Genomic DNA, 15,233 nt, shown 5'->3' on the forward strand with positions numbered 1-15,233 from the left:
TATTTTATTAAAATATATAAATGTATTAAAGGGTCCTAGATCCTGGACCCGAAGAATTCAGTGACAGCCTAGGTCCTGGTATCTTCCGCGACAAACCAAAATTCTTTGGTTTTATGCTGTGTGGTTGGTAGTGTCAGAATCGTTAGTGACCGATTCAGAGGGAAAAAAAATAGGAATTATGTTTAACCCGGGAGTGAAATCTGTTTACTTCTATACTCCTTGGTCCTCATCTCTGTTACCTGTGTGAGGGTTCCTCGATATAGGCTCTAGGCTAGTCCTGCTCTTCTCTGAATGTGCAGGTGTGTTCCACCGTCTCTCGATTCCTAGCTGTCCAAAATAATGTATATACAGCAAAGTGTTATATATTTTTTTTCCGAACCCATTTCCTTGGCTGATCTTCGATGCCCAACCCTTACCAAGTCCTTCGACCGCCGGGCAGCTTGGGAGCAATCCAAAACGGGGAATGGTTATAGTTGCAATTTACCTTCACTCGTCAGGTTTACAAAATGTCTATGCAAGAACATCCGCCACACTAACTATCGTTAGTCGTAATCCCAGCTAAGTTAACAATTTATCAACATATCTCATGCGATTCACCTAACCGCCTCGGAATACAGCAGAAGGGGGAGGGGCATTTTCGGAATTCAACATCTTTCACGGGGAGGAGGCTCCGTGGTACAATACATTAATAAACATTATCGAACGGAATAACATCATTTATTTAAAAAATTAACAAAAGTTTATGTAGTTTCGTTTCAAATCTTCCCTAACTACAGCTGATTGTCCCCTTTTAGAAGAGGCTCGGCTATCTCTCCTCCCTCATACAGCTAGTTTTTAAATTTTTTATTTTATAAAATGCTGTCTATCTTTAACGTTGCACTCAAAAGTGAGGTTATGTTCTAGTGTAGATTTCAAATTGTCGTGAACGACTTGTATGACTCCATCTAAAAGGCAGAAACTCACTTCCTGCGTGTTGCAGGAGGACACTTGACACCCAAACGACAGTCCCATGGAGTCTGTGGAGCTGCAGTTGTGAAAACCACGGCGACTAGATCGTATGGATCTGGCGTAGCTCGCACTTACGAGCACCCTGGAACCCTCCTGTCCTGACCGCTAAACCGTGTCACGTGAAACACTGCTTGTCCCCTTCTTTCACGTGGCTTCTGCGTACTAATGCTGGGATCACATACGTTCGAAGGCCCGGTACGAAGATGGCTAAGCGACAGCTCGGTATCGCGTTATTGTGAACATGCTAGATTCGCCCACGCGACAACTAAAAATAAACTGATGTAAATAAAATGGTTTCTTGTTGTTACATACGTGCCAAACATGCGACAGCCATCAGCTTGAGGTGCCCACATGCGCTTTAAAAATCGTGGCTATGAAACGAGGTGGATAAACGTAAACGTCAAAACTATATTTTATGGAAAACTTTCTGTATGTTTAAAAGTTTTCTGCTTATTGCGTGCATATAGGCCAACATATTGGCAGTGTACAACATACAAGATGACCTGAGTCGGTTAACACTCACGCGCAAAACTCTCGGATACGCGTGGGGCCCCCTGCGAATTTCCGCGAGACCCCCTTGCGAATCCTGAAGATTTGCGCCCATGAATGTAGGTAAACACATTTCAGAGATTTCACACATAATTTAGTAAACAAAATCTTAACATTTCAATACAAAAATTTCGAAAACAAAAATTCTGACATAAATTTAAAAAATGCCACGCCAGCGAGGCGTCTAAAATAGACAATATTTTTTAATCAGAAAGTCTGTCTTAAGAGACTTTTTTTGTCGTGCTGACGTCATAGATGTATCTCACGTGATTGGTTAGAAATGTACGCGTCATCCGTCGTTGCGCAATCGTGATTCCAGCATTACAGTGCAGACATCTACGGACAATAGAATTCACTGCTGCTGAAAAGAACAAACTTTTCTGCGGCTGTAAAACAAAGGAATTCTCGTTAATCAAGTTCAACGTCAGGAACCTGTAACTGAACATGGGGCTCAGGTATAATAGACCGCGTGTGATCTCACTTGCTGCGCAACGATAGTGAAACAAACGCACTCTGCCAGAGCATTACATACAGCACGAGACTATCTTATCTCGGGTATTTAGCAGTTCCGATAACATCACAGCACGTGACCGCCACATACCGCGCTCTTCCCAGAAACAAACACGGGATTAAGGACAGTAAGATCGACGCTTCGCGAAGCTCACCAGCGACTTGATAACAAGGGGGATATGTGGGTGGGGACAACCGTACTCTCTTGAGGCTCATAAACGACCTCAGATGTACTTTGCATTACTTTACTCACAAGCTTTGGAGACAAACCTCGCCTTAAATTTAGCTTTGCCTCAGAAAGTCCAATCCCTGTAAATAGTGAGTGAATTTGAGATTTTTTTTTCAGTAGCCACATCATGCACGACTCACCTTACTTTTGTAGCACGATGTATTAAACGAAGACTTGTAGTAATATAGTTTAAAATAATGAGCGGAGTGTCAACTTGTGCTTATCCTGGTGATAGCGACTGCATTTACGACCGAAACGACGGGGACAAATTCTTCAAACATGAAGCGGCTAAAACCATCAAACCTAACCAATTCAGACAATGGCCACGAAAGGCAACGAACTTCATTACGAGAGGAATTTGACGACGAAAGGTGCATAACAGCCAGCTATGTAGGGCGTCAAGTCCCATAGTTTTATCTTGCATGCAGAGGCGATAACAGTACTACAAGCGCGTGCTGGTGTCGCCACTACAGCAAAGAGGTTCCTGGGATTCAAGCGCGACCAGGACCTCAGTGTGGGCAGGCCCATTACCATTAAATCCCGTTTCTGAAAACGATTTTTTTGTGATAACTAAGGCGAATAAAACTGCTTGTGTACAGAATAAGTCAGAAAATGCATAGCGTGTTTTTTTGAGAATGTTTCAGACTTTGAAGATTTTTGGCAAGTACAATTTTGACTCACTGTCGACAGGGGCGGTCCGAGGGCAGGGAAAGCCGGGCAATTCCCTGGGGCACGCCAGTGATTATAATTGTTTTTGTTTGTCTAGTATTCTGTTAAAGCTATGGACATTAATAGGAAAAAAATTTAAATTTTATCTTCATGCTAATTAAAGTACTGGTCAAAAACCAATTATAATAATGATTTGATATGAGAAAAACCTTAAAATAGTTTATTAGCATGTATAATTAAACGATTCTACCAACATTTGATAGCAAGCATTAATAAAACTGACCAGAGGATAATTTATCACGATAGATAGATGGATAGATGGCAAATCCATCGTTAAAACTTAGGTTCCAGGTTGGCTAAAAATTTTGTTCGAAAGAGATAATTTTTTCCAATTTGCCCGCGGAGGGCCTCCATAAATGTAAATAGTGCAAGGGCCCCACTAGGTCTAGGACCACCACTGACTGCCGACATGGAAGTGCTGTTACCGGTAACCCCAGCGGAGGGCCTCCATAAATGTAAATAGCGCAAGGGCCCCACTAGGTCTAGGACCACCACTGACTGCCGACATGGAAGTGCTGTTACCGGTAACCCCAGCGGAGGGCCTCCATAAATGTAAATAGCGCAAGGGCCGCACTAGGTCTAGGACCACCACTGACTGCCGACATGGAAGTGCTGTTACCGGTAACCCCAGCGGAGGGCCTCCATAAATGTAAATAGCGCAAGGGCCCCACTAGGTCTAGGACCACCACTGACTGCCGACATGGAAGTGCTGTTACCGGTAACCCCAGCGGAGGACCTCCATAAATGTAAATAGCGCAAGGGCCCCACTAGGTCTAGGACCATCACTGACTGGTGACATGGAAGTGCTGTTCCCAGTAACCCCAGCGGAGGGCCTCCATAAATGTAAATAGCGCAAGGGCCCCACTAGGTCTAGGACCACCACTGACTGCCGACATGGAAGTGCTGTTACCGGTAACCCCAGCGGAGGGCCTCCATAAATGTAAATAGCGCAAGGGCCGCACTAGGTCTAGGACCACCACTGACTGCCGACATGGAAGTGCTGTTCCCAGTAATCCCAGCGGAGGGCCTCCATAAATGTAAATAGTGCAAGGGCCCCACTAGGTCTAGGACCACCACTGACTGCCGACATGGAAGTGCTGTTACCGGTAACCCCAGCGGAGGGCCTCCATAAATGTAAATAGCGCAAGGGCCGCACTAGGTCTAGGACCACCACTGACTGGTGACATGGAAGTGCTGTTCCCAGTAACCCCAGCGGAGGGCCTCCATAAATGTAAATAGCGCAAGGGCCGCACTAGGTCTAGGACCACCACTGACTGCCGACATGGAAGTGCTGTTCCCAGTAATCCCAGCGGAGGGCCTCCATAAATGTAAATAGCGCAAGGGCCCCACTAGGTCTAGGACCACCACTGACTGCCGACATGGAAGTGCTGTTCCCAGTAACCCCAGCGGAGGGCGTCCATAAATGTAAATAGCGCAAGGGCCGCACTAGGTCTAGGACCACCACTGACTGGTGACATGGAAGTGCTGTTCCCAGTAACCCCAGCGGAGGGCCTCCATAAATGTAAATAGCGCAAGGGCCCCACTAGGTCTAGGACCACCACTGACTGCCGACATGGAAGTGCTGTTACCGGTAACCCCAGCGGAGGACCTCCATAAATGTAAATAGCGCAAGGGCCCCACTAGGTCTAGGACCATCACTGACTGGTGACATGGAAGTGCTGTTCCCAGTAACCCCAGCGGAGGGCCTCCATAAATGTAAATAGCGCAAGGGCCCCACTAGGTCTAGGACCACCACTGACTGCCGACATGGAAGTGCTGTTACCGGTAACCCCAGCGGAGGGCCTCCATAAATGTAAATAGCGCAAGGGCCGCACTAGGTCTAGGACCACCACTGACTGCCGACATGGAAGTGCTGTTCCCAGTAATCCCAGCGGAGGGCCTCCATAAATGTAAATAGTGCAAGGGCCCCACTAGGTCTAGGACCACCACTGACTGCCGACATGGAAGTGCTGTTACCGGTAACCCCAGCGGAGGGCCTCCATAAATGTAAATAGCGCAAGGGCCGCACTAGGTCTAGGACCACCACTGACTGGTGACATGGAAGTGCTGTTCCCAGTAACCCCAGCGGAGGGCCTCCATAAATGTAAATAGCGCAAGGGCCGCACTAGGTCTAGGACCACCACCGACTGGTGACATGGAAGTGGTGCCCCAGTAACCCCAGCGGAGGGCCTCCATAAATTTAAATAGCGCAAGGGCCCCACTAGGTCTAGGACCACCACTGAATGCCGACATGGAAGTGCTGTTCCCAGTAACCCCAGCGGAGGACCTCCATAAATGTAAATAGCGCAAGGGCCCCACTAGGTCTAGGACCACCACTGACTGGTGACATGGAAGTGCTGTTCCCAGTAACCCCAGCGGAGGGCCTCCATAAATGTAAATAGTGCAAGGGCCCCACTAGGTCTAGGACCACCACTGACTGCCGACATGGAAGTGCTGTTACCGGTCACCCAAGCGGAGGGCCTCCATAAATGTAAATAGCGCAAGGGCCCCACTAGGTCTAGGACCACCACTGACTGCCGACATGGAAGTGCTGTTACCGGTAACCCCAGCGGAGGGCCTCCATAAATGTAAATAGCGCAAGGGCCCCACTAGGTCTAGGACCACCACTGACTGCCGACATGGAAGTGCTGTTACCGGTAACCCCAGCGGAGGGCCTCCATAAATGTAAATAGCGCAAGGGCCGCACTAGGTCTAGGACCACCACTGACTGCCGACATGAAAGTGCTGTTCCCAGTAACCCCAGCGGAGGGCCTCCATAAATGTAAATAGCGCAAGGGCCCCACTAGGTCTAGGACCACCACTGACTGCCGACATGGAAGTGCTGTTACCGGTAACCCCAGCGGAGGGCCTCCATAAATGTAAATAGCGCAAGGGCCGCACTAGGTCTAGGACCATCACTGACTGCCGACATGGAAGTGCTGTTCCCAGTAACCCCAGCGGAGGGCCTCCATAAATGTAAATAGCGCAAGGGCCCCACTAGGTCTAGGACCACCACTGACTGCCGACATGGAAGTGCTGTTACCGGTAACCCCAGCGGAGGGCCTCCATAAATGTAAATAGCGCAAGGGCCCCACTAGGTCTAGGACCACCACTGACTGCCGACATGGAAGTGCTGTTCCCAGTAACACCAGCGGAGGGCCTCCATAATTGTAAATAGCGCAAGGGCCCCACTAGGTCTAGGACCACCACTGACTGCCGACATGGAAGTGCTGTTCCCAGTAACCCCAGCGGAGGGCCTCCATAAATGTAAATAGCGCAAGGGCCGCACTAGGTCTAGGACCACCAATGAATGCCGACATGGAAGTGCTGTTCCCAGTAACCCCAGCGGAGGGCCTCCATAAATGTAAATAGCGCAAGGGCCCCACTAGGTCTAGGATCACCACTGACTGCCGACATGGAAGTGCTGTTGCCGGTAACCACAGCGGAGGGCCTCCATAAATGTAAATAGCGCAAGGGCCCCACTAGGTCTAGGACCACCACTGAATGCCGACATGGAAGTGCTGTTCCCAGTAACCCCAGCGGAGGGCCTCCATAAATTTAAATAGCGCAAGGGCCCCACTAGGTCTAGGACCACCACCGACTGGCGACATGGAAGTGGTGCCCCAGTAACCCCAGCGGAGGACCTCCATAAATGTAAATAGCGCAAGGGCCCCACTAGGTCTAGGACCACCACTGAATGCCGACATGGAAGTGCTGTTCCCAGTAACCCCAGCGGAGGACCTCCATAAATGTAAATAGCGCAAGGGCCCCACTAGGTCTAGGACCACCACTGAATGCCAACATGGAAGTGCTGTTCCCAGTAACCCCAGCGGAGGACCTCCATAAATGTAAATAGCGCAAGGGCCCCACTAGGTCTAGGACCACCACTGACTGGTGACATGGAAGTGCTGTTCCCAGTAACCCCAGCGGAGGGCCTCCATAAATGTAAATAGTGCAAGGGCCCCACTAGGTCTAGGACCACCACCGACTGGTGACATGGAAGTGGTGCCCCAGTAACCCCAGCGGAGGGCCTCCATAAATTTAAATAGCGCAAGGGCCCCACTAGGTCTAGGACCACCACTGAATGCCGACATGGAAGTGCTGTTCCCAGTAACCCCAGCGGAGGACCTCCATAAATGTAAATAGCGCAAGGGCCCCACTAGGTCTAGGACCACCACTGACTGGTGACATTGAAGTGCTGTTCCCAGTAACCCCAGCGGAGGGCCTCCATAAATGTAAATAGTGCAAGGGCCCCACTAGGTCTAGGACCACCACCGACTGGTGACATGGAAGTGGTGCCCCAGTAACCCCAGCGGAGGGCCTCCATAAATTTAAATAGCGCAAGGGCCCCACTAGGTCTAGGACCACCACTGAATGCCAACATGGAAGTGCTGTTCCCAGTAACCCCAGCGGAGGACCTCCATAAATGTAAATAGCGCAAGGGCCCCACTAGGTCTAGGACCACCACTGACTGGTGACATGGAAGTGCTGTTCCCAGTAACCCCAGCGGAGGGCCTCCATAAATGTAAATAGTGCAAGGGCCCCACTAGGTCTAGGACCACCACCGACTGGTGACATGGAAGTGGTGCCCCAGTAACCCCAGCGGAGGGCCTCCATAAATTTAAATAGCGCAAGGGCCCCACTAGGTCTAGGACCACCACTGAATGCCGACATGGAAGTGCTGTTCCCAGTAACCCCAGCGGAGGACCTCCATAAATGTAAATAGCGCAAGGGCCCCACTAGGTCTAGGACCACCACTGACTGGTGACATGGAAGTGCTGTTCCCAGTAACCCCAGCGGAGGGCCTCCATAAATGTAAATAGTGCAAGGGCCCCACTAGGTCTAGGACCACCACCGACTGGTGACATGGAAGTGGTGCCCCAGTAACCCCAGCGGAGGGCCTCCATAAATTTAAATAGCGCAAGGGCCCCACTAGGTCTAGGACCACCACTGAATGCCGACATGGAAGTGCTGTTCCCAGTAACCCCAGCGGAGGACCTCCATAAATGTAAATAGCGCAAGTGCCCCACTAGGTCTAGGACCACCACTGACTGGTGACATGGAAGTGCTGTTCCCAGTAACCCCAGCGGAGGGCCTCCATAAATGTAAATAGTGCAAGGGCCCCACTAGGTCTATGACCACCACCGACTGGTGACATGGAAGTGGTGCCCCAGTAACCCCAGCGGAGGACCTCCATAAATGTAAATAGCGCAAGGGCCCCACTAGGTCTAGGACCACCACTGACTGGTGACATGGAAGTGCTGTTCCCAGTAACCCCAGCGGAGGGCCTCCATAAATGTAAATAGTGCAAGGGCCCCACTAGGTTTATGACCACCACCGACTGGTGACATGGAAGTGGTGCCCCAGTAACCCCAGCGGAGGGCCTCCATAAATTTAAATAGCGCAAGGGCCCCACTAGGTCTAGGACCACCACTGACTGGTGACATGGAAGTGCTGTTCCCAGTAACCCCAGCGGAGGGCTTCCATAAAAGTAACTAGCGCAAGGGCCCCGCTTGGTCTAGGACCACTACCGACTGGCGACATGGAAGTGGTGCCCCAGTAACCCCAGCGGAGGGCCCCGCTAGGTCCAGGACCACCACCGACTGGCGACAGTAGCCCCAAGGACTGCGCCGGAGGCTCACCGGCGACTGAGGCGCTGCAGGCAGGCCCGCGGCCCGAACAGGAAGAAGACGTCCTCCAGAGGAAGGAGGAGGGCGCGCCGTCGCGGCTGCCGGCTGCTTCCGGCGGCTTGCCGGCCGGGGCCTGCGCCAGGCTCCACAGGAACGACTTGTTGGAGGTCATGGTCGCCAACCTGCCGCACACAAAACACACGCTTGTCGTCGTTTTCCTGCTGGGCTGCGAGTCTTTGACGACACCGTGGTCGTCAGCAATGGCGGCGACCTGGGGCCCTGCACCAGTCGCCAACTGCTTGTCTAGTAATGTTCGCAGGCTTTCACGGCCATTGTTGGAAGTAGCTTAGCTTCTGGGCTGTAGCCGTTTCCTTGGCGAATAATTCACCGACGTTTCGGTCGACATTACAGTAGCCATCATCATCAGGGAGGTAACTGCTCCCTGATGATGGCGACTGCAATGTTGAACGAAACGTCGGTGAATTATTCGCCAAGGACGAGGCTTCAACCCAGTATCCAAGCCACTGTCTGTCTGGTATTCCGTGAAAATAACGGACATGGGGAAAGGATGAATGTAATTGCTATTGGCATGTAATTTAAAGAAAGACGTGGGAAGAAGAGAAAATAGTTAAAGGAGTGCAGGAGAAGACTGGAACAGAGTGACTGGTGGCTTGGCAGAGGAATATGGAGGCAATTTACTTAGCTGACCTGGCCGCTTTGATGATAATTATGTCGATTATGTAATTTATATTGCTGGTCAATACATTTTTTTGATTTCAAATAAGTTTTAATGGTTTCGTACTAGGAAAACTTCAAAAGATTTTATTGACTCGTAAAATGACGTGATTTCACCGAAATTTGATCTTTAACATTAATAAAAGTAACTCCAGTATAATTTATTCAGAAATAATATAAACATTTCTCAAGGTAAACAATCAAAAACCATGGTCAAAATTTAACTTACAGGTTCTCTTAGAACGTTGTTTTTAAGAGTTTATTATTTAAAATATACGGGAAGGAGGGTAGGAGAACTCAAGCCCCCTTTTCTCTGGTGGCTTTATTCACAAACCCCTCCCCAGTCCCACTGCAAGGCCCCTCTTCAAAACATCAGGACCTTGTGAAGTCTGGCGCCGTCAATGTGGAGCAAAGACGGAAGGCACTGGAGGGGGGAACTGGAGCACTCGGAGGAAACCCAACCGCCTCAAAGGCAGCTCTGCCTCGCCTCCCGCCGGGAGTGGATCCAGGCTCGTCTTGGCTGAAGGAGAGAGATCCGACCACCCACCCACCGAGGCCACGCGACACACATTGTGACGCAAGGAGCGATAACAAACGTCGTTCCCACGGCCTCGTACTGGTTAGGATGCATACTACCCTGAAGTGATGACATGTCTGGTTATGCGTAGAGACCTGTAAAATTCGCGGATTCATTTCGCGATAGGATAGAGTCCAAATACTTTTGACATTATTTTGCTTCAGTGATTGGGCCACAGTTTATCTGAAGGACTCTGGGCCAATGAAAAATCTTTAACAGAAGAATTAGCGAATCACGATCATTCCAGTCAACAGGTGTTACGATTCGGTAACCAATCAGCAGATGTCATTTACACGAGTGCATAGAGGATCATGGAGTCTATCCTTTAGGGATTTGAAATCGCGAATTTTACAGGTCTCTAGCTTATGCGGTAGCGAGTCTGGGCAACATTCAGGCCGTGATTTCGGTGCTAAACGGCTGTATGCAAGAAAGGGTTATGAATATTTTTCTTTTATGGTTGTCTGCCCTCATTACAGTGAAATGTGTAAAATAATTTTTAAAAAATATAACTTAAATATATAACCCTTCCTGTTATAATATTTAATATGTTTCTAAAATGGGACCCTATGTTTTCTGCAAGATGTGTTTGAAAATTACAGTATTACACAATTAGAATGTATATCGTTAACTAAGAAACGTATTTAAGAGAGCGTTTTTAAAGAATCATCTCAAATTTATACAGCCTTCAGGCCTATTTTTTTAAAAATACTAATTTTTTTTTAAATACTAAAGTTTAAAAGACACATTTTTTTGTAATTCAGGTGAAACATTGTTTCTTTAAGTGTTTTGCTGGAGATTATTTTTAAAATTAGTGCTTTAGTGCATATGCCTCCAATTACTTAAATGTTGACGTTGTAATGCTCCTTGACAGTGGTTTTCCGACGGGAGCTCCACCGTGTATAGTGTACTCTGAGACATTCGGGTGCCGAAGTGGTGCTCTTAAGTGGTATTAGGCCCCGCCATTTTGCATATTTACATATTTTTGGCATAATTATATTTTGAATGTTAAGTCATAAATCATATCCCTCCGACCATGTTGCAAACCACACATTTACTAACAAGTAATAGTCTCTAAGCGCCGCGAGGAAATAACTTATTACTTCACGCGGGCGACTAAAACTATAATGATAATCACACCGGTTAACAAGTGCTGGCTTTAACAAGTAGCCAAAGCTGAGTCCTATGCCACGTAAAATTAAAATAAAGTTAGTACCGAGGCGGTATTAAAGTAAGTTCTTTAAATGATTCATGCAATGGGGAGTTTTGATTTGATGCAGTATTTTGGACATACGCCATTGCAGTTTTGCATTGTTTCTCATGGAAAAATTCCGAAAAAAAAAATATGAAGATAAAAATTTCACAGAAAACAAGACTGAATCAGATAAATACTTTGATCTTCGGAATTTTTTCCATGACAAACAATGCAAAACTGCAGTTGCGTATTGTCAAAAAAAACTGCATTAAATCAAAGTATGTATTTGTAACTGAAAGATGGCGAGGCGTGATCCCCCTTAGAGCTGAACGGTGCCGTGCTGCCGGGATGGAAGCCAAGGGCCTTGCCCCAGAGTTGACTCGCCGGCGGAGCTCGCCCGGCTGCGAGGGGGACGCACCACAACGCCGAAATACCACAACGCCAAAATACACTAACGCTGAAAAATGTCATTGCAGGACTGCCACAAAGGTTAGGTTAGGTTAGGTTAGACTAGGTTAGGTTAGACTAGGTTAGGTTAGGCTAGATTAGGCTAGGATAGGCTAGGTTAAGTTACATTAGGTAATATTATAATAGGTTAGGTTAGGTAAGGTTAGGTTTGATTGTGGTATTTCGGCGTTAAGGTACATTTAAGAAACACACACAAATTCATTCAGTTGTTATTTCGGCGTTGTGGTACACAGCAGTTTTCTATCTGTCGGCGTTGTGGTCAATTTTGACATTCGGCGTTATGGTATTTCGGCGTTGTGGTGACGACCCGGCTGCGAGCTGGGCGCGTGTCGTAACGGAACTGGACCTCGCTCTAGCGGCTCGCCTGGCCCCAGGGCGCGCTTCGGGACGGGCCGTCGACCATTCACTCCCTCTTTCCCTCGGGGATTACACGGTCAGTGCAGCTAACTGTCGCGCCAAAACATTGCCTCAAGTGCATTGTGGAAACAGTTTTAACTGACCTTTTTTTATTTATTTTAGAATGAAACTGTTCTTGACGACGAAGTTCTAATTCATACTTAACTAACCATCATCAGAAGTTATGAAGCACAATTGCCGCAATGTTTTTTGCGTGGGACAATATGACAATGGCGGGGTTCAACTACGTCACAGCATGCCGTCTCCCGACAACTCCTAGCTACGTGCTCTTTCCAATGCTACTAGCGCTGTCCTTGTTTCGGTGTGTTCTGATGCCATATATCACAGAAGTTTTAGACACGCATTTATAATATAATTATTTTTTTATGTATCTATAAAAAAAATTTAATGAAAATTTGTTATGAGCTTCTTCCTGTAAATTTATATGTCCTTGTTTTTTTATAAAAAAAAAACATCTGATAATATTTTTAAATTTTTACTTCTAAAATGTAACTGAAGGATGCCATTCTGGTTTTGATCGATTTTGGCAAAATAATTTTTGTATCACATTATATTAAAAACATTTGCTCTAATGCCCAATCATTAATAGTAACGGATTCCTAAAAAATGGTTTCTCCTGTGGTAATAATTATTGGTGTTTATCAATGAGTTATTATAATTTTTATTACTACAACTGTAAAAATTCTATCAACAGAAATGTTATGATCTTTTAAATACCAAAAATAATAATCATATTTTAAATGAATATTAAAAAATTGTATAAATAACCGTAGTATACGAAATAATAATATTTTTTAATGTTAACAAACCAGGCAGTAGCAATCTGGCAACAATGGGCGCTGCAGTCTCAACGTGGGACACGATATAGGAACGCGCCTACGGGATCACGCATCGCGCGGGGGCTCGGCTCGCATCCCCCGGGCGGCGGCGCGAAGCAGGCAAAGCAGCCGCAAGCAGGAAGCCGCCCGCAAGGAGTGGACGTGATTCGGCCGGCGCAGCAAAGGACCGACACCACGGTGGGAAGCCTACATTCATTGAGGTGGGGTCAGGCTACCGAACTGTCCTCAACATAACCGAAATTTATCGCTCGCTAGTGCAACTCCTTGGTCGTATTAAAAAAAATTTAAAAAAAATCACGACAAACCATCCATTTCTACGATTTTAGAGTATTCTAAATGTCGCTGCCCTTACGTAACCAACCTTTCGTTTAGTTACGAAAACCTACACGTGCGAAAACCCACTCGAATTAACTCAACCACAATCCTATAACAGATGTCACTAGTTTAACAGTAGAATCTTGCTTACCAAATATTCTGAAAGTGACATTTTACTCGTTGGAAAAAAAAGTATTTGAAGTTTAGGACTATTTAATGTTCCAATATCGTCTTCTAGAGGATAAAATAAAAACATTCGTTGTTTCAAATATTACTTTATTTAATCTATAGCAAAAAATATTACTTCGTTGCAATATCTTAAATATTATAATTGTGATTGGTCCTCTCTAACAGGTTCACCAACTACTGTGATCATCTATTCGGTGAATCCTACCTTAGTTATATTATTTTATAAATCGCGTACTGGCTTAAAGTGATGACTGACTTACGTAATAATTATGCTAGAAATTACGTGAACGTTGCAAGTAAAAACAAAAACTTGGAATATTATTTTTCTTTAGGCAAGAGATCTTCGTACGAGTTAAATAACATTAAATTTATGTTTTTATTATTAATTTTCAAAACATTTATCGTGACAACTCAACGTGACATGAGGAAAAATAATAAAAAATATTTCCATAGAGTACGTATTTGTCTAACATTGTAAGTGCAGCAAAAATAATTATACTAAAGCATATTAGTTTCAGTTACAGCAGAAAACATTTTCATTTTTTATTTTTTAGTTTTGATAGGCATCGGAGATAGTTGATTCGTTCACGTTAGGCGTGCGCTGAAAATAATGCAAATGGATTTAGTGTCATCCGAGTGACCGAGGGTTTAGCAAACACGGCGCGGCGGACATTAGCACGGCACGAGTCCGTACAAGTCGGTGTCGCCTTGAAGCTCTACGAGGATGGCTCTTGTGTATGCAGCAGTGAGTTCCCGCTCAACCAGACGCTTCTCAAACGACCTTCGACCAAGGATAGCTGTCCGTTCCCGCAAATAAATCATCACGTTTAAAATCAGCGGAGTCTGAAGGAAATAAGTATTTGTTTCATTTCTTAGCCGCTTAAGACTTCTGGTACAGCCAATGAAGTCATTTTTTATATGTATAGCAAAATAAGCGACGCAGTAGCAAAATATTTAAATTGCATTCTTGTTAGACTGGAGAAATTAAGGTATTCCTTAAAGTTCGGTCTCATACGGAATGGTGAGATTTTAATTTAATATTTTTGTTTCAAATTTTCCTGAAGTCTAGTTATGTGAATTTTTACAACATTAGCTTCCTAGCACTTGTTGTTTGGTGTCACGTTACGCCGTCAGATATATGCTTAACTTTATTCGCGTGCTGTTAAACGCCAGACAAGTAATAATCATTACGAACACACGCGTGACTTATAGAACTATTCAGTAAACGATTTAAAAAAATCACTAAAGTGTTCACAATCATTAAATTAACACTTTGCATGGAATTTTACATCTCGCTAATGAACAGTTATTACTAGAGACCTGTAAAATTCGCGTATTCATTGACCTCTAGGATAGACTCCACAGTCGTTTAAATACTCGCGGAAATGACACCTGTTCATTGGCTACTGACGCGTGAGACGTCTCAACTAGGCTGTCCGTAATTCTGCACTTTCTTGATTTAGTGTTTCCCATTGGCTCACAGTTCCCCGGATAAAATGTGGACCAATCGCAGAAGCGGTACGAAGGTATAGTTGTTTTGATGCTAGCATATCGCGAAATGAATCCGCGAATTTTGCATGTCTCTAGTTATTACATATCTGATTCGGTAAATTTTCGAACAAATAACCATATCAAAAATCTATCGTGATAATGATGACAATATGTAAACTAAAATAATCAACATGGCGGGTGGGATGTTTCGTAAAAAAAGGACAATGTTATCAAATAACTAGGCTAGCCGACCCTATGGGCAGTACGTATTTATCGCGGGAATAGTGTTGGACTACTCAGCGGTCAAAGTAAAGAGGTTGACAGAATCGGGAAGGCGCGGACGACCACAACAACA

The 15,233-nt window shown here is 46.1% G+C and overlaps 1 protein-coding gene across 1 annotated transcript in view; it reads right to left on the bottom strand.

Moving 5' to 3' along the window:
* Window positions 1–15,233, bottom strand: part of LOC134530034 (ephexin-1-like) — a 69,236-nt gene that overhangs the window by 43,072 nt on the left and 10,931 nt on the right. The window contains exon 2 of the mRNA XM_063364562.1: window positions 8,668–8,837. Within this exon, the coding sequence (XP_063220632.1) occupies window positions 8,668–8,837 (170 nt within the window). The remainder of the gene's footprint in view (window positions 1–8,667; window positions 8,838–15,233) is intronic.

The sequence above is a fragment of the Bacillus rossius genome, chromosome 3 (genome assembly GCF_032445375.1).
Source record: "Bacillus rossius redtenbacheri isolate Brsri chromosome 3, Brsri_v3, whole genome shotgun sequence".
Taxonomy (NCBI): domain Eukaryota; kingdom Metazoa; phylum Arthropoda; class Insecta; order Phasmatodea; family Bacillidae; genus Bacillus; species Bacillus rossius.